At 48.9% G+C, this 21315-nt stretch overlaps 2 protein-coding genes across 4 annotated transcripts in view; one reads left to right on the top strand and one right to left on the bottom strand.

Annotated features, from left to right (window-relative positions):
* LOC103076110 (spermatogenesis-associated protein 21-like) overlaps window positions 1-5305 on the bottom strand; it is an 11056-nt gene extending 5751 nt beyond the window's left edge. Inside the window, exons 1-3 of the mRNA XM_007459322.1 lie at window positions 5177-5305; window positions 3367-3518; window positions 1054-1273 (exon numbers count right to left, since the gene is read on the bottom strand). Of these exons, the coding sequence (XP_007459384.1) occupies window positions 1054-1273; window positions 3367-3518; window positions 5177-5305 (501 nt within the window). The remainder of the gene's footprint in view (window positions 1-1053; window positions 1274-3366; window positions 3519-5176) is intronic.
* Window positions 5306-14031: 8726 nt separating this feature from the next.
* NECAP2 (NECAP endocytosis associated 2) overlaps window positions 14032-21315 on the top strand; it is a 13599-nt gene continuing 6315 nt past the window's right edge. For 2 of the 3 annotated variants that reach the window (XM_007459267.1, XM_007459268.1), the window contains exons 1-5: window positions 14032-14188; window positions 16774-16874; window positions 19157-19261; window positions 19347-19428; window positions 20409-20517. In XM_007459267.1, coding sequence (XP_007459329.1) covers window positions 14097-14188; window positions 16774-16874; window positions 19157-19261; window positions 19347-19428; window positions 20409-20517 — 489 coding nt within the window. In that variant the 5' untranslated portion in view covers window positions 14032-14096. The remainder of the gene's footprint in view (window positions 14189-16773; window positions 16875-19156; window positions 19262-19346; window positions 19429-20408; window positions 20518-21315) is intronic. The other variant, XM_007459269.1, reaches the window with a different exon arrangement.

Here is a 21315-nt window from a genome sequence, read left to right as displayed (position 1 = left end):
AAAAAAAAAAAAAAAAAAAAAAAAAAAAAAAATTGAGCTTTGTTTTTGTTGTTTTTGTTTTTTTATAGTGAAAACTTTTATATTGCGAATTGGCCAGCTGGACTCAGTATAGATGATCCCAATTTTGTTGGCAACATCTGAAGCATCATAGTCAGGAGGCAGTCAAACATATGCCTACTTCTCTCCATCAGGCCTGATCAGGGTGTGGACCTTAGCCACATCAATGTCATAGAGCTTCTTTATAGCCTCTTTAAACTGGTGCTTGTTGGCCTTGACATCTGCAATGAACACCAGTGTGTTGTTGTCTTCTATTTTCCTTTCTTTTGTTTTCTTTTTATTTATTTTTGGCTGCATTGGGTCTTCGTTGCTGCGCGCAGGCTTTCTCTACCTGTGGTGAGCAGGGGCTACTCTTCATTGTGGCGCGCGGGTTTTTCATTGCGGTGGCTTCTCTTGTAGCAGAGCTCGGGCTCTAGGCACGCGGGCTTCAGTAGTTGTGGTGCACAGGCTTAGTTGCTCCACAGCATGTGGGACCAGGGCTCGAACCCGTGTCCCCTGCATTGGCAGGTGGATTCTTAACCACTCCGCCACTCCGACAAGGAAGGGAAGTCCCTTGTCGTCTTCTGTTTTCTTCATGTCTGACTCGGTGGTGAGGGGAACTTGATGGTGGCACAGTGGTCAAGCTTGTTTCTCCTAGGGGGCTCTTCTGAGGATATTTGGGCTGCACCTGAGCCACAGTGTTTTGGGCCATCGGAAGGTGAGTGACGTCCGGATCTTCTTTTGTGTGTGTGTGTGGCTATGGACGCCTTTCCACACTGCTTTCTTGGCCTTCAAAGCCTTTGTTTTGGCTTTGGCTTCAGGAGGGGCAGGGGCTTCCTTCTTTGCCTTCGGCGCCATCTTCGTGAAAAGCTGTCTGAGCTTTGTTAAACCCAGCATGTCCCAATTTTAATTTTACACAGAACCCCCCATCATCTCCTCCAACAATTCCCTGCTCCCTCGCTTCCCATGTGGGTCAGTCATTCCATACCCTCCTGCCCAGGTCTCCATGGACATTACCTGGCGGCTCTCGGGGAACTGACCCTCCACAGTCCCTAGGTTCTGCTGGCTCCCCTGTTGGTCCTCGGTCACCTTCCATGAGCTCTGCTGCTGCAGCCTTTCCTGTGCTGCAGGGACCCTGGAGGGCAGCACCTCCAGCTCACTTCCTGGCGTGGCCTGATCCTGGCCTGCTTGAAGCTCCCCGGGCCCGTCCTGGGGGACCAAAGATGACTGCTTCATCCTGGGGAGAACAGACAAAGGGACACCTCAGCTCCCAAACTGGGGCAGAGTTTTACATTCTTATATTTCTTCATAGTTCCCAGAGCACCTGCACAGGGCTCGGCACACCATAGGTGCATACTTAATGCCTAGGAGAAAGAATAAAGGACTAACGTGAATTCCCCCAATCACAGACACTTTGAGGTCAATGTTTAAGAGAGTTAGGATTTAATTTTTTTTTTTTTTCCGGTACTTGGGCCTCTCACCGTTGTGGACTCTCCCGTTGCGGAGCACAGGCTCCAGACGCGCAGGCCCAGCGGCCATGGCTCACGGGCCCAGCCGCTCCGCGGCACGTGGGATCCTCCCAGACCGGGGCACGAACCCGCGTCCCCTGCATCGACAGGCAGACTCCCAACCACTGCGCCACCAGGGAAGCCCTTTAAAATTATCATTGTATTCATCTACACATTTCCATTTTATTTATGTTAGTGCTACTGGTTTTCTAAGCCTGTGAAAATTTAATTTTTTTTTTTTTTCCGGTACTTGGGCCTCTCACCGTTGTGGACTCTCCCGTTGCGGAGCACAGGCTCCAGACGCGCAGGCCCAGCGGCCATGGCTCACGGGCCCAGCCGCTCCGCGGCACGTGGGATCCTCCCAGACCGGGGCACGAACCCGCGTCCCCTGCATCGACAGGCAGACTCCCAACCACTGCGCCACCAGGGAAGCCCCTAATATTTTTATTATTACTTATTGCTTTTTAGGAAAAACAAAGAAAGATCAGGGAGAGCTGAGATTCAGAGCGGTCAGAAAACTTAAGCCTCGGATCATTAAGCTGATGTTGACAGGTCCAGATTTGAATCTGCACCTATCTGATCTCACTTTAATATTCCTGAGTATTTCCTGCAGGCTTCTTCCTAAGGACATACATACATATTTTTAATGGGGATTAATTTAAATACCATCTTCAATAATTACATAATTTTACCTAGTTATATTGCGAATACAATTTTGCAATCTTTTTTCAATTAACAGTATAATCTAAATTTTTCCCATGCCTAAAATCTCTCATAAGCATGCTTTTTAATGAAAGTATAAAATTCTCTCTCTCTCTTTTTTTTACTTTTTGGCCGCACTGTGTGGCATGTGGGATCTTAGTTCCCTGACCAGGAACTGAACCTACGCCCCCTGCAGTGGAAGCGTGGAGTCTTAACCGCTGGACCGCCAGGGAAGTCCCTAAAATTCTCTATTTTATAGAAAATCATAATTTACTTAACCATCCCCCTATTGTGAGCATTTAGTACACACTGGCATTTCCAATTTTTTAGCATTTAAAATAATGTGGAAATCTTTGTGCATAAAACTTTGCCTGAATATGCACTTATTTCCTAGATATTTCTAGAAATAGATGAGGGTAAAGACAGTTTTAAAGCAGTTTAAACAAATTGCCAAGTTGTGTAAGCAGATGTATGGAAATGGTTTCTATTTCTGCCAGCATGGTGCACAGCGCCTGTCTCAGGGGTGCTGACACTTGGCTTTGATTGATTCCCCTAACTTATCGTGTAGAAGAGATTATTTAGAGGTTTTTGGTTATAATCAAATTTAAATGATAAGCTGACCAGCCTCCCAAGTCTTTCACTTTGCCTCTCTCTGGCTCTCTCTCCATTTCCTCTTTTTAAAAAGAATATATTCTCACTGTAGGCAAGCTTAAAGACATATATAATATTTAGAAAGTAATAACAATAATTCCACATAAATGTGTGTTTCTGTGTCTCTCAGCCTCTCTTTTGTTCACTCTTCTATGAATTCAGTGAATACGTATTTATTGCGCATCTGCTACAGGCAGAGTCCCCGGCATGAGGGATGTGAGGTTAAACAAGACATAAATACCCCTTGAACAAGACACATCACAGAAGTTTGTGGTCTAGTGGGGGAGCTCAGACAAAAGGTCAACATGAAGAATTAATTTAGTGAGATTCGTGCTATGAAAGAGAAGTACAGGGGCTATGACTGGGTGGATCCACCTTAGCCTGGGAGTTGTCCCTCCTCACCCCCACTACCAGGTGAGTCACAGGGGATTCTCTCCTGGAGCTGCTCTCTGGGAAGCCCCTGGCTCACCTTGGCCCCGCCGGAGGCATCTGCTCCTGGGTGCTGAGCTCTGGAGACCCCTCCTCTGATGCCTCTCTGTGTCTGGGCCCGTCCTCTGGCTCTCCTGGTTCTGATGAGGGCTGCTTCCCACTGTCTATCCCTTCAGCATCTGTAAACACAACCTAGAACGAAGATGCCCATGGCACTGGCTCAAGTGTTGGCCCATTCTGGAGGGATTCTCCCACTCTCTGGCATCGTCCTGGACTCAGGGACGGGGAGATCCCGTGCCTAACTGGGGAAGACATTGGAGAGAGGCAAGGAGGAGACGAGGGGCAGGAGGAGGGAGGCTCGGTCAGCACCGATGGCTCCAGCGCGAACCTGGAGCCCAGAGTAGTACCTGGGCCAAGGGGATGCCACTGAGGACAGCTTGACAGAGTGCCCTGGGGGACTTCCAGACCCTCACAATTTCCGAGAGAGGCTTCCACAATTTCTGCCACTTCAGAGCTCAGGCTCTGGAGCTGGGTTTTGATGCCCATCACTCTCTAGTTGGGTGACCTTGAGTCAGCGACTTAGAGGCAGCTCCAAGCCTCGCCTGAGTCAGCAAACTCCAGGCAACCTGGTTCAATCAGTTGATAATACAAGTTTTCACTGTGAGCCAACACTAAGGGCATCTACCACGGGGCAGGGCCAGTGTCAGGTGCCTCCAGGGACTTAACCCAGTTAATCCTCGACATGACACACATGAGCCCATGAGGCTCAAAGGGCTGCAGTGACATGCCCAAGGTCATACAGCTGGTTAAGTGGTGGCACTGAGACCCCCTGACTATGCGCATTGGAAAAATAAATGGGCAGGTAAAGGAAGCCCTGAATGTTTACCCCAGCCTCCTTCCAAGACCCCCATTTCAGGCCCTCTCCGGGGGCCTAGGAGAAGCCATGATTTATAACAGAGGCTACAGGGAGAGGGTGATACTTAATCCAAGGGAGTGTTGACTTTTTTTATGGTGACATTTTTGGCTCTGGGGACACAGAAAGGAAGATCTTCTCTGTGCTCTTCAATTCATGGCACTTGGCACTTAAAAAAAATTTTTTTTTTGATGGAAAGAGGCCGAGAAGAGCAATGAGAGCCTAGGTTGCAGGCTAGGGGATGGGGAGGGTCATGGATGGAAGCTTTGAGCAGCTGTCAGGGGAGTAAAGGATATAAGGGACAGGGAGGCTAAAAGCCATGGAAGTAAGTAGGCAATTCTTGTTTTGCTCACCCAGCCAGCATCTCTTTTGGTAACAAAGCCAACATTCTTTTATGGGAAACTTCCTGTCTCCATTCGGCCCATGCGGCTCAGCGGAGCGAGCCGAGTACCACCTCTGGTTCCATTATACCAAGAGATCCAGGCCACTCTGCCCTGCCATGGTGACTGGTTCAGGGATAAACATATGACTACAAGCTGGGCCAATGACACTGATACCAGAGACTTTCTTCAACTATTGCAAAGAGGCTCTCCTCCTGTTAGGAATGCTAAGCCAGAAGATGTAAGATGGGAAGATTTAAGCCTGGAGTGGCCAGGGCAATTCTTGCCATTTTGCAGAGAGAGCCTGCCTGGGAATGCCACAGAGGAAGGCAGAGCCAAGAGACCCTCATTGAGCACCTTGATCCAGCCATACCTGAAGTCTACAGGTAGATTTGTCAGTTACGCAGGTTGATGTGTTCTCATTCCTGCCTAATCCAGTTTGAATTGAGTTTTGTGCCACTTGTAATAGAGGCTTAATTAAAGCAGTTGGGGAGGGAAGGAAACCTGGGCAGGGGAAAGGAAAGGTGGCTGCTGGGAGTAGAGATGCAGGTCCCTACCTGGCTGACTTCTGATATGGTGGGCTCAACACCAGCCCTGTTGCTGGCAGTCCTCAGGCCAGGACTTGGCCGGGCCTCTGGAGCCTTGATCCTACACTCCACGTACATTTGGGCGTTTCTGTTGTCCATTGTGCCAGGGCCAACGAGTGTACCAAGTGAGGAGCATCAAATGCTGTGTTCCCAGAAAAGAAATCCAATCAAAGTTCCACCAAGCCCATTACCTAACTATCTCTTCAGCAGCCCACGTGGAGTCTGTCATGCAGAGAGCCTGGCTCAGGGGAAGAGGTAGGACCAGGCCTGGCACAGGAGAGGCATGCAGCAAGACCAGAGAGCTATAGCCACATGCGTTACCCACATATTTTCCCCAATCCTCACGATGACTCTGGGGAAAAGGAGGCTCTGGGAAACAAAGTGACTTGCCCGAGGTCCAACACCAAATAGGTCACAGAGCAGGAATCAAACCATGGCCTATTGGGTCCCAAAACCCACACACTTTGCCCTACAGCAGCATTTCCTAACAGGTGTTCTTGGGGATATTGGTCCCATGGGGTACACCACACACAAAAAAAAGAGTTCTGAGGCCACATGTGTCCAGAAAGTTCTGAGTTAAAATGAAATAGCCTCTTTCCTGCAGGATTTCTCAGAGCCCTTAATATCCTAAGATGCATTTTAAAGAGAGCCCAAGAGGGAATTCCCTGGCGGTCCAGTGGTTAGGACTCCACGATTCTACTGCAGGGGCCGCGGGTACAATCCCTGGTCGGGGAAGTAAGATCCCACATGCTGCATGGCGCAGCCAAAAACAGAACAAAACAATAATAAAGAGAGCCCAAAAGTGTCACGGCTGCTGCTGCTATACAGGAAAATTCCGTTCTTCTTGGAGCTAAGGAATAGGAGTGGGGAACGTCTGTCTTGGGGGCCCTAAAGTCACCAATGGCAATAGGTAGTTCACCAAAGCACCCTGACCCTGCCCTGGACACATCCCTGTCTAAAGCCTTTCTTAGGGTCTCTTTTTTTTTTATATATAAATTTATTTATTTATTTTTGGCTGTGTTGGGTCTTCGTTGCTGCGCGCAGGCTTTCTCTAGTTGTGGTGAGCGGGGGCTGCTCTTCGTTGCGGTGCGCGGGCTTCTCATTGTGGTTGCTTGTCTTGTTGCAGACCAGGGGCTCTAGGCGTGCGGGCTTCAGTAGTTGCAGCACGCGGGCTCAGTAGTTGTGGCTCACGGGCTCTAGAGCGCAGGTCCAGTGGTTGTGGTGCACAGGCTTAGTTGCTCCACGGCATGTGGGATCTTCCTGGACCAGGGATCGAACCCATGTCCCCTGCATTGGCAGGCGGATTCTCAACCACTGAGCTACCAGGGAAGCCCCTAGGGTCTCTATTTTTGCTTCTCCTACCCAATCTCCTATTTGGCTGTACTGCCACACCCTACACAAACATTCTGTTTTAATCTGGGCAGACTCCTGCGATCCTAACCCTGCAGATCCCCCAGCCTCTCTGCTCGTTTCCCACTTCTCTCTCTTTCTCCAGCACCTCCCACCCCATCCTTCAAGCTCCCACCTCTTCTCCAAGCTTCCAACCACCTTAGCCCTCTCTCCGGCCTCTGAATTCCTTTGAGGCAACATCAACACCCTTTCTGCGGAGACGCCACAGACCTCTCTTCACTGTTACCTGGTTTCTAAGGGTAAATCCTACCCCCTCAGTAAGACCTTGAGGATCTTGATCTTGCTGCTTCCACTTTAAATCATGACAGGCCGGCCACCATCCATGGAGGAACCTTCTATTTGGTGGGCACGTTTGCCAACGGTATTCTAACCACCTGTCCTTGAGGTCAGTGGGTCCAGCCCTGTTTGAAAGATACGGAAACTGAGGCTCAGGATAGCCCAGAGTCTTGTCCAATACCACACAGCAAATCTGCAGAAGAAACGGCTTCAAACCCAGGCCTGTGTGACTCCCAAGACTGCTTATCTCACCATATTATCTTGCCTCCAAAGAAGCTTAATTCATTCCCTCACTCACCCATGCAATCACCAGTTGTTTAACAGACATGTGACATCAGGCCTTGGGGATACACTGGGGGTCTGGTGGCTCTCACAGTTTACAAGGGGCACAGGGGAGGTACCCTTAACAGCTGCTGACCTGAATCCCCTCTCCCTTCTCCTTTCCTCCCAACCTTGCCTCCCTCCAGTCCTACCCTCTGGGCCTGTATCCCCACAATGCAAACAAGACTCCGCTCCCAGGTGACCCCCACTCCAGGTGCAGCTCCAGCCTCCCAAAGGACCTAGGCTCTCACCTGGCACAGAGAGGTCAGCTCTGTGACTGAGCCCCTCTCTCTTTCCTTGGAGTTTCTCCCTTCTCTCCCATTAGGACTCCCTAAACCTTCCCCTTTCCTCTGAGCCTTCCTACCCCCGGGGTAGATGACCCATCTGGGGGAAATCTGCCCCCCTCCCAGACCCCTCAAACACGCCCCCCATTGTCTCCACCTCAGAAAGCACAGTCTCAACCTCAGAATTCTCAGGCCCCAGTATTCCACAAGCTGGAGTTTTAAGGGGGCAGAGGCTCCAGAGGGGATCCAGCCCCCTCTCCATCCCCATCTGGAGCTTACAACCTCTGTGAGAATCTAGATGAGAAGGGGAAGCCCCAACCCTAGCAGAAAGGCATGGGATCTGAGGATAGAATTGAGCGGGGTGGGTGGCCAATATAGACTCTGTCCCCCTTTCAGGGCACTTTCTTTCTCACAACTTCATTGAGATTTAATTCACGTATTGTACCACTCATCCACTTAAAGTGTACAATTCAATGGCTTTTAGTATATTCACAAAATTGGACAATCCTCACTCCAATTTTAGAATATTTTCATCACACCCAAAAGAAGCCCCACACCCCTTAGCCATCACCTCAGTCCTCCCACCCCACCCCTAGCCGTAGGCAACCACTAATCTTTCTGTCCCTATAGACTTGCCTATTCTGGACATTTCATTTAAATGGAACCATACAATTTGTGGTCCTTGGTGACTGGCTTTCACGTGGCAGATGTTTTCAAGGTTCATCTGTGTTGTAGCTTGTATCAACCCTTCATTCTTTTTATGGCCAATATACTACATTTTGTTTTTTTTTTTTTGGCCGCACCGTGCACCTTGCGGTGTCTCAGTTCCCCAACCAGGGATTAAACCTGAGCCGTGGCAGTGAAAGCCCGGAATTCAAACCACTAGGCCACCAGGGAATTCCCCATTTTGTACATCCATTCATCAGTTGATAAACATTTGGGTTGTTTCCACTTTTTTGGATTATGAATAATGCTGTTGTGAACATTTGTGTACAAACTTTTGTGTGAAGATATATTTTCATTTCTATTGGGGGTATACCTAGGAATGGAATTGCTGGGTTATATGGTAACTCTGTGTTTAGTCCCCTGAGTAATTGCCATACTGTTTTCTGAAGTGGCTGCATCATTTTACATTCCCACCAGCAATGTATGAGGGTTCCAATTTTTCCACATCCTCACCAACAATTACTATGTCTTCTAGTCATTCTAGTGGGTGTGGGTATAAAGTGGTATCTCACTGTGGTTTTGATTTGCATTTCCCTGATGGCTAATGATGTTGGGCATCTTTTCATGTGCTTATTGGCTATTTGTGTATATTTTTTGGAAAAATGTCTATTCAGGTTCCTTGTCCATTTATAAATTGTGTCATTTGTCTTTTTATTATTGAATGGTAAGAACTCTTTGTATATTCTAGATGCAAGTCTCTTTTCAGATATGTAATTTGCAAAATTTTTCTCACATTATGTGAATTGTACTTTCACTTTTCTGTCCTTTGAAGCACAAAGCTTTTAATTTTGTTAAAGTCCCATTTATCTATTTTCCTCTTTTGTTGCTTGTGCTTTTAGTGTCATATCTAAGAATCTATTAGATTCTTTTTATTATAACATAAATCCAAGGTCATAAAGATTTTTCTCTATGTTTTCTTCTAAGAATTGTATAGTTTTAGCTCATACATTTAGGTCTATAGTCATTTTGAATGAATTTTTGTACATGGTGTGAGAAAGGGGTCCAACTTCATTCTTTTGCATGTGGAATGTGGATATCTCATTCTAGCACCATTTGTTGAAAAGACTATTATTTCTCAATCAAATTGTCTTGGCACACTTATGGAAAGTCAAGTGGCTATAAATGTAAGGGTTTGTTCTCAGTTCTAGTCCATTGATCTATGGTCTATCCTTGTACCAGTACTATACTGTCTTGATTACTGTCCCTTTGTAGTAAGTATTGAAATTGGGACGTGTGAATCTCCAAACTTTTTTCTTTTTCAAGATTGTTTTGTTATCGAGTGCCCTTTTTTTTTTTTTTTTTTTTTCGGTACGCAGGCCTCTCACTGTTGTGGCTGCTCCTGTTGCGGAGCACAGGCTCTGGATGTGCAGGCTCAGTGGCCATGGCTCACGGGCCCAGCCACTCCGCGGCATGTGGGATCTTCCCGGACCTGGGCACGAACCCATGTCCCCCGCATCGGCAGGCGGACTCTCAACCACTGCGCCACCAGGGAAGCCCCGAGTGCCCTTTTATAAGTGGTTTCCCCTTCACTTAGAAATATCTATGATGGCAGGAAAATACAGCAGGGAAAGATGATAAGTGACCTATCATATATATTTCACAAAGCCACCCAGGAAACTGCTCATCTCAAACCCCCACCTTGGCCCTGGACCTACCAGAAAGCACCTGGATGAATCACAGCGAGATTTTGCACCGCTGGCGCCTCCTGCCACGTGAGATGGGCTCTGTCTGAGCCTATACTCTGCCTGTTGGGTTGAATTGAATTCATTCGGCAAACAACATCTTTAACCTGGGGACCAGTAGACCCAATTATTCTCGGCAGCAGAGCCTTAGAAATGCATTTCAGGCATGTTTAGCCACGTGGCTGGGATTTGAGGGTAAGGCAAGGGACTGTCTGACCTCCTGCAGCTAGAGGACAGTGAGGTTTCCCTGGGCTGGTCACTGTTTCAGTGGCTCCACTACACAATGAGGATAACAATCCTTGCTCTGCTTACCTCACAGGGATTATTGTGTCAAGGTAACCTCTTCCAGAGAGCCTTCCCTGACTGCCCCCAGGCTGAGTGGGGTCTCTCTTCTCTTCACTCCCACACCTTCCTGTGAGTGTCTTCCATCATAGCACTTTTTACTCTGCATTTCTCTCTGTCTCCTCCTCTCTGTTAGCTCCATGAAGGCAGGAGCTGGGTGGCCCTCATTTCTGTGGTCCCATCACCCAGCACCTGGCCTATAGTCAATGTTCAATGCCCACCTTTGTTAGACTGAACTGAATGGGAAGTGCTCTGAACCCATTGTAAAACCTGGCTGCCCCCTGGCACAGAGTGAGCATTCCCTTCCAGATTCATGAGAGGAAGGTGTCCTACCAGGGGCAGCTTCATGGGGAGGCCCAAAACAGTCACCGTGGGCTTCCCTGGTGACACAGGGGTTGAGAATCCACCTGACAAGACAGGGGACACAGATTCGAGCCCTGGTCCGGGAAGATCCCACATGCCATGGAGCAACTAAGCCCATGCGTCACAACTACTGAACCTGCACCCTGGAGCCCGCGAGCCACAACAACTGAGCCCATGTGCCACAACTACTGAAGCCCACGCACCTAGAGCCAGTGCTCCGCAACAAGAGAAGCCACAGCAATGAGAAGCCCGCACACTGCAACGAAGAGCAGCCCCCCGCTCGCCGCAACTAGAGAAAGCCCATGCGCAGCAACGAAGACCCAACGCAGCCATAAATAAATAAATAAATAAATAAATAAATAAATAAATAAATAAAAACAGTCACCATGGGCCACCTTCACACTGCTTGGCTTCCAGAGAGGAAGTGATGGAACTTGGTGCTGATGGTGGATGCTATCCCAAAGTTTAGCTCTTAAGAGCTGGTCCAAGATGCTCTCCCAGCTGAAATTTTCTCCAACTCAAAGTGTCCAGGTGCTTTACTCCTGGGATACCCTATTTTCCCCTACTGTTGTGCAGCACATACTGATGCAAAGATAGTGTGAAAGAGGAAACACAGTGCCTCATTCCCAAATTGCCCCTTGGCTTTGGGATGTAACCAAATGAACACACACACACACACACACACACACACACACACACTCATTTACCCATTCATTCACTGAGCACTTACTCTGTACCAGACCCTGTGCTGCTGAATACAGGGGTTCACAAAGGCAGGGACAGAGTCCTGCATCCAAGAAGCTTGCAGTCTAGGGACTTCCCTGGCAGTCCAGCGGTTGGGACTTCGCCTTTCAATGCAGGGGGTGTAGGTTCGATCCCTGGTCGGGGAGCTAGGATCCCACATGCCTCATGGCCAAAAGACCAAAACATAAAACAGAAGCAATGTTGTAACAAGTTCAATAAAGACTTTTAAAATGGTCCACATAAAATAAAATTTAAAAACTTTAAGAAAAAAAGAAGCTTGCAGTCTAGTGGGAGAGCAGACATGTAAACAGAATGATGAGAATGTGAGGGGACAAGATTGTCAGTGTGGGCGTGTGCTCTCCCCTCCCATCTGAACATCTCTCCCCTCCAGCTTCTAAGGGGACTTCTGTCTCTGCCACTCCAGGACTTTAGGAAAATGAGATAGGAACAAAGAACTAGGAGGAAGAAATCTCACTTCTCAATTTCTTCTTTGCTGTGCAGAATCAGGGTAAGGAGCAAAGTTGAAATTAGAAGTTAAATCAGTTCACGTAAAGAGAGGTTAACTTCATACCCACTGGGATGGCTACTATCAAAGGAAATGGAATATAAGTATTGGCAAGGATGTGGAAAACTGGGACCCTTGCTGGTGGAAATGGAAAATGCAGCTGCTGTGGAAAACAGTTTGGTAGTTCCTCAAAAAGCTACACATAGAATTACCATATGGGCCAGCAAGTCCACTTCTAGATATATACTCAAGAGAATTGAAAACAAGGACTTGAACAGGTATTATTCACCAGTAATCCATAGCAGCATTATTCACAATAGCCAAAAGGTGGAAACAACCCAAATGTCCATCAGCAGATGAATGGATAAAATGTGGTGTATCCGTTGTTGACCTGAAATAAATAGACCGCCAGAATTTCTCCAGCAAAGATGGGTTTACATGAGATCAGCAGAGAATTGCAACTCAGAGTCTGCAACAATGGCCAGCCATGTGCAAGTTCCCTCAGGGCAAGGGAAGCAGAACTCTTTCATAGAGGGGGAAAGGAAGTTGGGAAAAAGAAGGATACAGTAAACAAAGAGTTCATGGCTTTTCATTGGCTGAATTCTTGCCGAGAAAGAAAAGGAGTCTTTCTTCTTCCTGTTGGGCTCTGCTATCATCCCAGGGTGTAAGAGCTCCCCATTCTGGTCTCCTATTTAATTGCGGTTTCTGTTTATTAATTTTTTTACGTCATACAATGGAATATCATTTAGCCACTAAAAGGAATGAAATTCTGATACAGGCTATGACATGGATGAACCTTGAAAACATTATACTAAGTGAAATAAGCAGACACAGAGACAAATTCTGTATGATTCCATTTATATGAGGTACCTGGAATAGGTAAATTCATATACAGAAAGTAGAATAGAGATTACCAGGGGCGGGGGGTGGGTAGCAGGAAATGGGGTGTTATTGCTTAATGGGTATAGGGTCTGGGATGATGAAAAGTTCTAGAAATAGATAGTGGTGAATGTAGTTCATTTCACTGAATTGTACACTTAAAATGGTTAAAATGGTAAAGTTTATGTTATGTATATTTTACCGCAATAATTTTTTTTTAATTTAAGAGGGTAGATCAATCCTATAATAAAGAGCTTATAAAGAGTGAGTGAAAGGAGAGAGAGAGGAGAGGGAAGAAGGGAGTGGAGAAAGTTTGGGAGCATACAGTATTTTTTTTTTTTTTTGCGGTACGCGGGCCTCTCACTGTTGTGGCCTCTCCCATTGTGGAGCACAGGCTCCGGACGCGCAGGCTCAGCCGCCATGGCTCACGGGCCCAGCTGGTCCGCGCAATGTGGGATCTTCCCGGACCGGGGCACAAACCCGTGTCCCCTGCATCGGCAGGCGGACTCTCAACCACTGCGCCACCAGGGAAGCCCGAGCATTCAGTAAATCAGTGAATTTGGGATCAGCTGTGCCCCACAGAGGACCTGGCACATTGTAAGCACTTAATTAAACATTTGTGTAATGAATGAGAGAATAGTAGAGGAGACAAGATTTTGAGAATTTGACTCCGGTTAGACATTGTAACTCCTATAAGATTCTGTGAGAAATCCAAGTTAAGACTGGGATACTTTTAAAATTATTTACGTTATTACTAAACTTTGCTTCTTTGAATACAACGTTTTGCTGAGTCTAGGCAACAGGGGCCCTGGGCCCACAGTGGGTAAGGATAAGGGTGGCAGGGTAGGGACATCGCATTTAGCTGGTGGGACAGGTAAGGATTTCTCTAGGAGGAAAGGCCTCAGTTGCGGCTTACGAGTCAGGAGATGGCAGGACATTCAGGAAAAGCCGAGGGAAGCGGAGGCTGGAGGAGAGAGAGGCATCAGGCTGAGCTGTCTAGGTAGCTACAGCTTTGAATCTCAGCCAACTGGACACCAGGTGTAAGTGTTGAGGCGATGGGGATGACCCACAACCAGACAATGGATTGCAGTGGGATCTGTATTAAAGTTTTCTTTGCGGCCCGCGAGACCTCGTGGAAGAGAAAGCCCCTAGACAACCCTAGTCCGCTCCGCATCAAATTGGCTCGTAGATCCGTCCGCCGCATGTCTTGAGCCAGAGCCTCCAGCAGAGGGCGCGTGGGCGATGAGCGGCCGAGGCCCGCGAGCTGCCGCTCTAGCCTGACATGGATCATAGAGTCGCGCGGCTTCCGCCCCGCGGCGGGGAAGGAGCCGGAAGTCCGGTGGGTTCCGGGCGTCGAGATGGAGAAAGGCGAGTACGAGTCGGTTCTCTGTGTCAAGCCAGAGGTCCACGTTTACCGCATCCCGCCGCGGGCCACCAACCGTGGTTACAGGTGACCACCCGCCGCCGTGCCAGGCTAGCCACTACTTAACCCCTTCCCTGTCACCCCGACACGCCCACTGTGGGACCTGAGGACGGCCCCGCCAGTTGATGGGCGAGGGGCAGGGGGCGGGGGGAGGTAATGCTGCGGTTTCTTCCAGTTCGAGGCCAGAGTAGGGAGGGGGACCCAGACTTTCGTCTTTCTCAGTCTGACGCATGGGGCTCCCGGCAGCGGGGAAGGCGTGAAAGCCGAATCTAGCGCCGAGCGGGCTGCCGGGGACCCAGGTGGGCTGCCAGGGACCCTTAACGTGGTCAGGAGTGGTGGTGTCACAGACCTGTATTTTTCAGAGCTAACCGATGGCCTTGAAGGGATCCTTAAAAAGCCTTCGGGAAAGGCACTCTGTCACTGGCAGAAATCCCCGAGGGGAAGAAAGGGAGCCCCGAATCGGTCAAAAGAACCCGTCCCGGGTAGTTTTAAGTTGATGTTGAAAGCCCAGGAACCCCTCCCTGCCCAGCTTCCTTGGCATGAACTGCAGTCCTTATCACAGCCTGTGGCAGTTGGGAAGCATCCATCCGTACTTCGCTGGTGAAATGTTCACCTGAGAGAAATAAATACCCGTGTTTGTAAACGTAGAGTGTGTAGAAGGGAACACAGGAAACTACCCCACCAGAGGTAAATGGGGGTTGGAAGGAGACTTCCTGTGACTTGATATCTCTTTGTACTGTTTGCATTTTGTCACCATGTATCAAAAGAAGAAAAATATTAAAAGAAAATATGATGTACCTGACACAGACAACCTGGCCTATGGCTGTTTGTGCCACCGGGGGTGGGGGGTGGGGCTCTTGAAAGCAGTGTTAGTCCAAGTTAGTTGGAATACAGGATTGGCCTGCACCACAAGAATGGTGGAGTGTCCACATACCTGGCCTCTTGTTACTTTCCAGTTGTGTTAATGTGGGCATATAGCTGATTTTCTATTCTTTTTTTAAAAAATTCATTAGTTAATTCATTAGTTAATTTTTGGCTGCGTTGGGTCTTCGTTGCTGCACGTGGGCTTTCCCTAGTTGTGGCGAGCGGGCCTCTCATTGCAGTGACTTCTCTTGTTGCGGAGCACAGGCTCTAGGCATGCAGGCTTCAGTAGTTGTGGCACGTGGGCTCGGTAATTGTGGCTTGCAGGCTCAGTAGTTGTGGCTCACGGGCTCTAGAGCGCAGGATCAGTAGTTGTGGCGCACGGGCTTAGTTGCTCTGTGGCATGTGGGATCTTCCCGGACCAGGGCTCAAACCCGTGTCCCTTGTCTTGGCAGGCGGATTCTCAACCACTGTGCCACCAGGGAAGCCCTTATAGCTGATTCTCTAGTGAACAAGTATTTTATTGAACACCTACTACATCCATGACATAATTTTAAAATAATATGAAAGCAACAATAGTAATAATAACAAAAATACATTTTGCTTTCTATCGTCAAACTGGAGATGGGCCATCAAACCAGAGGTGATCATCTGCCCCCATCCCCTTCAGTAGGATGAGTTTGGTCCCTCTTGGTCCCAAGAGATTGAGGTTACCAAGTCTTAGGACTGGCTAGGTTGGCATAGAGGAAACTGCCAACCCCTGCACTTCAGCCTCAGAACTCTGCTTATCTTGAGTCTAAGGCCTCCTGCCCGAATAAGAGGAACTGAAACTGAGTCAGCTGACTTGTGAATCGAGAGTCTGCATTTGTGTGGCCTTCAAAACAATGTGCGTCCACAGTTAATGGTGTCTCTCCAAGTCCTGGCATATGCTAAGGGACTTCCAAGAAAAGCCTCCTGGAAACACCCAAGGTTTTTGCTTTTGGGGGGTTTTACTGAGCTGCTTCTTAGAACTAAAATATGAAGTTAATACTTTAAAAGAGCCAAAAGAGGCCATTGTGATAGGTCTATGGTTTCCTGGGTTTATTTCTTCTTAGGATACCTTTGAGAATGTATTTCTTAAATGCTCATTCAGTTATCCCACATGTCCTGTTGCTCTCCTTTTCTCTTCTACTGATGATTGCTCCCCTCTCTCCTTTTCCTTCAAGATGGCTTCAGTGGTCCCAAATGATTACTCTGACCACTGCAGCCTAGCAGTGTCATAAACAAACCATGGGCCCTGGTAGCTGCTTTCTCTACAGAAAGAAAACTGGAATCCTACTTCAGAGACAGTCTCTATAATCTGGAACTGGGGTGGGCCAACTACGACCCACTGTGTTTTTGTTTGGCTCATAAGCTAAGAATGGTTTTTACATTTTTAAGTGATTGGGGAAAATTTGAAAGAATATTCCATAATGTGAAAATTGTATGAAATTCAGATTGTCCATAAAGTTTCACTGAAATACAGCCATGCTCAGTAGAAAATATTTGGTTAAAATAATTAAAGCACCCACATGCTCATGCACCGTGACTACTTTCCCTCTGCAGCAGCAGAGTGAGTAGTTGGGACAGAGATCGTATGGCTCTTCTCTCAAAACGTTTGCCAACCTTTGGTCTGGAGCGAGCAGCCCACATCCCTTCCTATTTCCACCCCCAGCATTGGAGTAGTGGAGCAGGAACCTCTGGCAGAAGCACAATGGTTTTTGTCCCTTTAGGGCTGCGGAATGGCAGCTGGACCAGCCATCATGGAGTGGCCGGCTGCGGATCACTGCAAAAGGGCAGGTGGCCTACATCAAGCTGGAGGACAGGACCTCAGGTAAAGGCAAGGGAGCTCTGCGTGGTACCATACCTCCCACTTTGTGAAGGGACGGGCTGCCCGGGCCTGGCCAAGCCACTCAGGGATCGTGGGACCCTGTCCTGGAAATCAAAGGCCCGAGTATACTTACAAGCCGAGTATACTTACAAGCCGCTTCCTTCCTTAAAAGGAAGTATTTCCTGTCAAGCACCTGTTCTTTTGGGCATCCTTAAGAAAACACTAATTTTGGAGCCCAGGGAGAGAAGACATTAAGGTTGGTCCCAAGTAGGAAGCTCCGGAGCTTGCCTGGAAGATAAGCTGAGTGAAGACGCATAGCCCTCCGCTGCTGAGCTCGGGTTCTTAATCAGGAATTCTGCTTATCGACCAAATGGTAACCTCCCAGATTGACCACACCCATTAACTGAAAGAACTGGAAACTGTCCTTCTCAGCTCTTTCTGTGGTGAGAGGACAAGCCAAGCTGGGCTGTGCTGGGGTCAGCTGGCAGTTCTCACCTTTGGTGAAATCTCTCTGAAGTCCTGCACCACCAGGGCCTCTGGGTGAGCTGTGGAGGGCAGCGTGGCCTGGAATAATGCCAGCCCCCGCAGCCAGAGCCGGAATCAGGCGCAGGGCTTGCTCAGTCAGATGCCCCGGCATTCGGTCATTTATTTTTTCTAACATGTAGAGATTTTCCTTGTGGGGCAAATAAAATGCAAAGATTCATAGGCAAAACTGGCTGCCTCTTCTCAGATCTGCATCACTTTTGTCTGAACTGTGGGACCTTGGGCAAGCCACGTGACCTTTGGCACCTTGGCCTCCTTTTTGGTGAAATGGGGATCACATTAGCTCCTACTTCACAAGGTTGTTGGAAATACAAAGTGAGCACATATTTATCCGAATGCTTTGTGAACTGCAAGGTGACCCAAAGCATTGATTTGTTTTGAGCATGACTGAGCATTGGTGGCAGAGGAGTTTGAAGGGACAGCTGCTGTGACTAGGCCAGAGAACTCTGGCTGTCAGAGTTGCTGGGTTGTCCCAGGTGGTGTCACAAGGGAATGGCAACACCTGTTCTCTAGGGGCCTTGGGAACTGACGTTTAAGGTACACACCTGGTGTACCAGCCTCTGCTCAAAGCTGAGCCTCACCTGCAGGACCCACCCCAGGAAGCTCTTAGCTTGAGGTCATGCCCACTGGGTCGTGTTCGTCTCTCACTTTCCAATCACTCCAGACCGGAGTGTCTCAGCCTCAGTACTCGTGACATTTGGGGCCAGCTGAGTGTTGTGGTCTAAGTCATATTTAAGATATTTAGCACCATCCCTGACCTCTATCTCCTAGATGCCAGTAGCATCCCCCAAGTTGTGGCAAACAAAAATGTCACCGCATATTGCCAGATGTCCCTTGGTGGAAGGGAGGGACAAATCAGCCATGGTGGAGAACCACTGCTCTAGGCTGAAGGCATCCAGGTGAATCCCAGTCCCCAGGTACCAAACTAGAGAGGGCAGAGAAATTAACAAGAAGCTACAAACTCAGGCCACCGATTTGGATTCAGTTCAGCCTTAATTGCACAGTCACCTCTGAACCATAGGATTTAGTAGAAACTATTGGTTAAATACGTAAAACATTAACTGAGATCAGCACACGCAAAAATGATGCCAGTCGTAAATGTTCACAGAAGGTGTGTGCTGCACTGCACCCTGGAGAGCCATAGTTAATAAGGGGATACATTTCGCAAGAGCTCCTTTTAAAAGCAGTCACTCTTTTGGCCTGAAATTAGATTAAATCCACTGGCTTCAGATTCTTCTGTGAGTGCAAAACCCCTCCCCCCTTTCCACTGGGTTCACCTGCTCCTCTAGAGGCCTGCCTCAGGCACCAGGTCTTTTTTGAAGGTGTGATCTACCTGAGCCAGGGCCCTGGGGGTGCAGGCCGTGGCTGTGAATGGCTGAGGCAGGTGGAATGAGTGGCCAGCAGCTCCAGCCCATCGTTCTCATGTAGAAATGGAGGCCCAGCATTAGAGCTTTTGATTTTAAGAGAAGCCAGACATCTGGATTATTTTACAAGTAATCTGATTTTGAAGTGTTTGGCAGTTAAATTGAAGATGCTGAAACTGTGAGCTGGATCTGATCTGTAAGCCACCTCTGACTTAAACCTCTCCTTGGTTATATTCCTCTGTTTTCCCTTCGGCCAAAGTGGATTTGACTTGAAACCCAGAGTCAGGTTTGCCCATCTGCCTCTCAGGAAAAGGCCCCAGTCATGTGATAGAAACAGTCTGGGGGGTGCTCAAGGCTCACCCTCCCTTATGCTTTCAGGGGAGCTCTTTGCTCAGGCCCCAGTGGATCAGTTTCCAGGCACAGCTGTGGAGAGCGTGATGGATTCCAGCAGGTACTTCGTTATCCGCATCGAAGATGGAAACGGTACGCGTGGGACTTGGACCTTCTTCCTCTGAGAAGGGTTTTCTCTGCCCCTGGGAAGTGGGATTGATCGTGTGTTGTCCCCCAGGGCGACGGGCGTTTATTGGAATTGGCTTCGGGGACCGAGGTGATGCCTTTGACTTCAATGTTGCCTTGCAGGACCATTTCAAGTGAGTGGCTCCAGGAGACACATACTCATGCCTCCTCCCTCTCTCCCCAGACAGAATGGTCTCCCAGGTTAGGATACCCAGGTGGTTGTGTGTGGTATGTCTGCCAGCAGAGCCTCAGGAAAACTCACTTCTCCTTCGGAGCAGGTCACCTTCTCTGCGCTCTGCCAGTCCTCATCTCTGCTTTGAAGTCATTTCCTTTACCCGAGGTGCATCTCTGCCACCCCAGTCAGCTAGCCCAGCCTTTGAGGTGTCACATCTCTTCCCTCATCAGGCCCCTGAGCGGCCAGAGTCCTTGTCAGGCTCCTTTGGCCTTTCTGGGCCTGTCCCTCCATGCTGTGCTAAGCAGTCCTCGGATTCCCAGGCCACTCAGCACACACCCTGGTGGTCCTTTCTGAAGCTAAATGGGCAGGAAAGCCTTCTCCCCTGCCATCTGCAGGCCTCCACCTCTGGCTGCGGGGAGTGTGCAGCTGCTCTCGTGGGCCCCTCTAGCTCTTCTCTGCTTCGGGTGGCTACTAAGAGGGGTGCTCTATGGAGGGTAGGAGACCTTTTTGGTTGCTTTCAGTACTTTCTGGGCACTTGTCCTGTCTCACAATCTACTTTTTAAGCCCCTGGGAGGATGTGGAGAACTTGTCTTAGTCTTCATGCCACATGCTGAGGAGGAGATGGCCAGGTTCTCAGATTTCCTAAAGACCAGTGTTAGGACTCTCTACATAAGTGACCTCATGATTTTCATAGCAGTCTTTAAGGCATAGAGAGTTGTCATCCCATTTTGCTGATGAGGAAACTGACGTGCATGCAGCTGCTTATGCGTCAGAACTAGGATTTAAATTCACACCTAACTCCCATGCTGCTCTCAGTTTCTACCCCGCTGCTGCAGTAAAAGCCTCGTCCTGGACTGGTGGCAGGTATGAATGAAGTGAGTGAATGAATGCAGGGTAGCTCGCCTCTTCCTCACCTTTTCCTTCCTGTTCTCTCCCCAGGTGGGTGAAACAGCAGTGTGAATTTGCAAAACAAGCCGAGAACCCAGATCAAGGTCCCAAATTGGACCTAAGCTTCAAGGAGGGCCAGACCATCAAGCTCAACATTGCAGTGAGTTCCACCCTCACTTGGCTGTCACGGCCACCACACCAAGCCCAGTCCAGAGCCCATCACTCTTTTCTCACAGTTCAGCACATGTTTATTGAGCAGCTGCCCAGTGCCAGGTACTGTGCTGGGGGCGAACGAAAGGGCTCTTTTGTCATAGAGCTCAGAGTTGAGCTGAGATGGGGGGAGTCTGAGTGTGATCACAACGTGGCGGGATGGTTCTACGACCTAGGGATGTCTTCAGTGCCATGAGCTCCTAGAGGAGGAGCGTGCAGTCCAGAGTTAGGGGGAACCAAGGAAGGCTTCCTTGCAGAAGCAACCTGTAAGCAAGGGAAGAGGGGTCAAAGGGCGGTTCAAGCAGAGGGAACGGCATGTGCCAAGCCTCTGCTTTGAGGAACATCAGTCACTTGCTGCCAGAGCTGGTGTTTCTGTCCTGGCTTTTGGGGGCTGGGGTGGAGTGGGGGGGTCAGTGTGCTCATCGCAAGCTGTGTCTTGGTCTGAGCCTTGAGGAAAGAAGATTTGGTAGCACTCTGGGCAGGAAAGCCTCGAGGGTGGGCACTGGGAGTCATGGGCAGCTTCTGCTGGTGGTGTTGTCCTGGCTCCCTGTGTCTTGTCCTGAGCTGCCCTACATCTGGCTTTCCCCCGTTAGTTCCTGTTGAGAAGAGGGAAAGGTCAAGCTGGGCTGGACAGCCAAGACTTGGCCTTTACCTGGCTATGGGGGTGGAGATGAGTGATTTGGGGGAACCAAGGACCCCGTGGATTTGTTTTCTGAAGAAAGTTTGTAACCCTAAAATAACGCTCTTC

Source organism: Lipotes vexillifer, unplaced genomic scaffold (genome assembly GCF_000442215.2).
Source record: "Lipotes vexillifer unplaced genomic scaffold, Lipotes_vexillifer_v1.1 scaffold496, whole genome shotgun sequence".
NCBI classification, from domain to species: Eukaryota; Metazoa; Chordata; class Mammalia; order Artiodactyla; family Lipotidae; genus Lipotes; species Lipotes vexillifer.
Note: the sequence above shows the minus strand (reverse complement) of the source record. Positions and strands in the feature narration are given on the sequence as shown.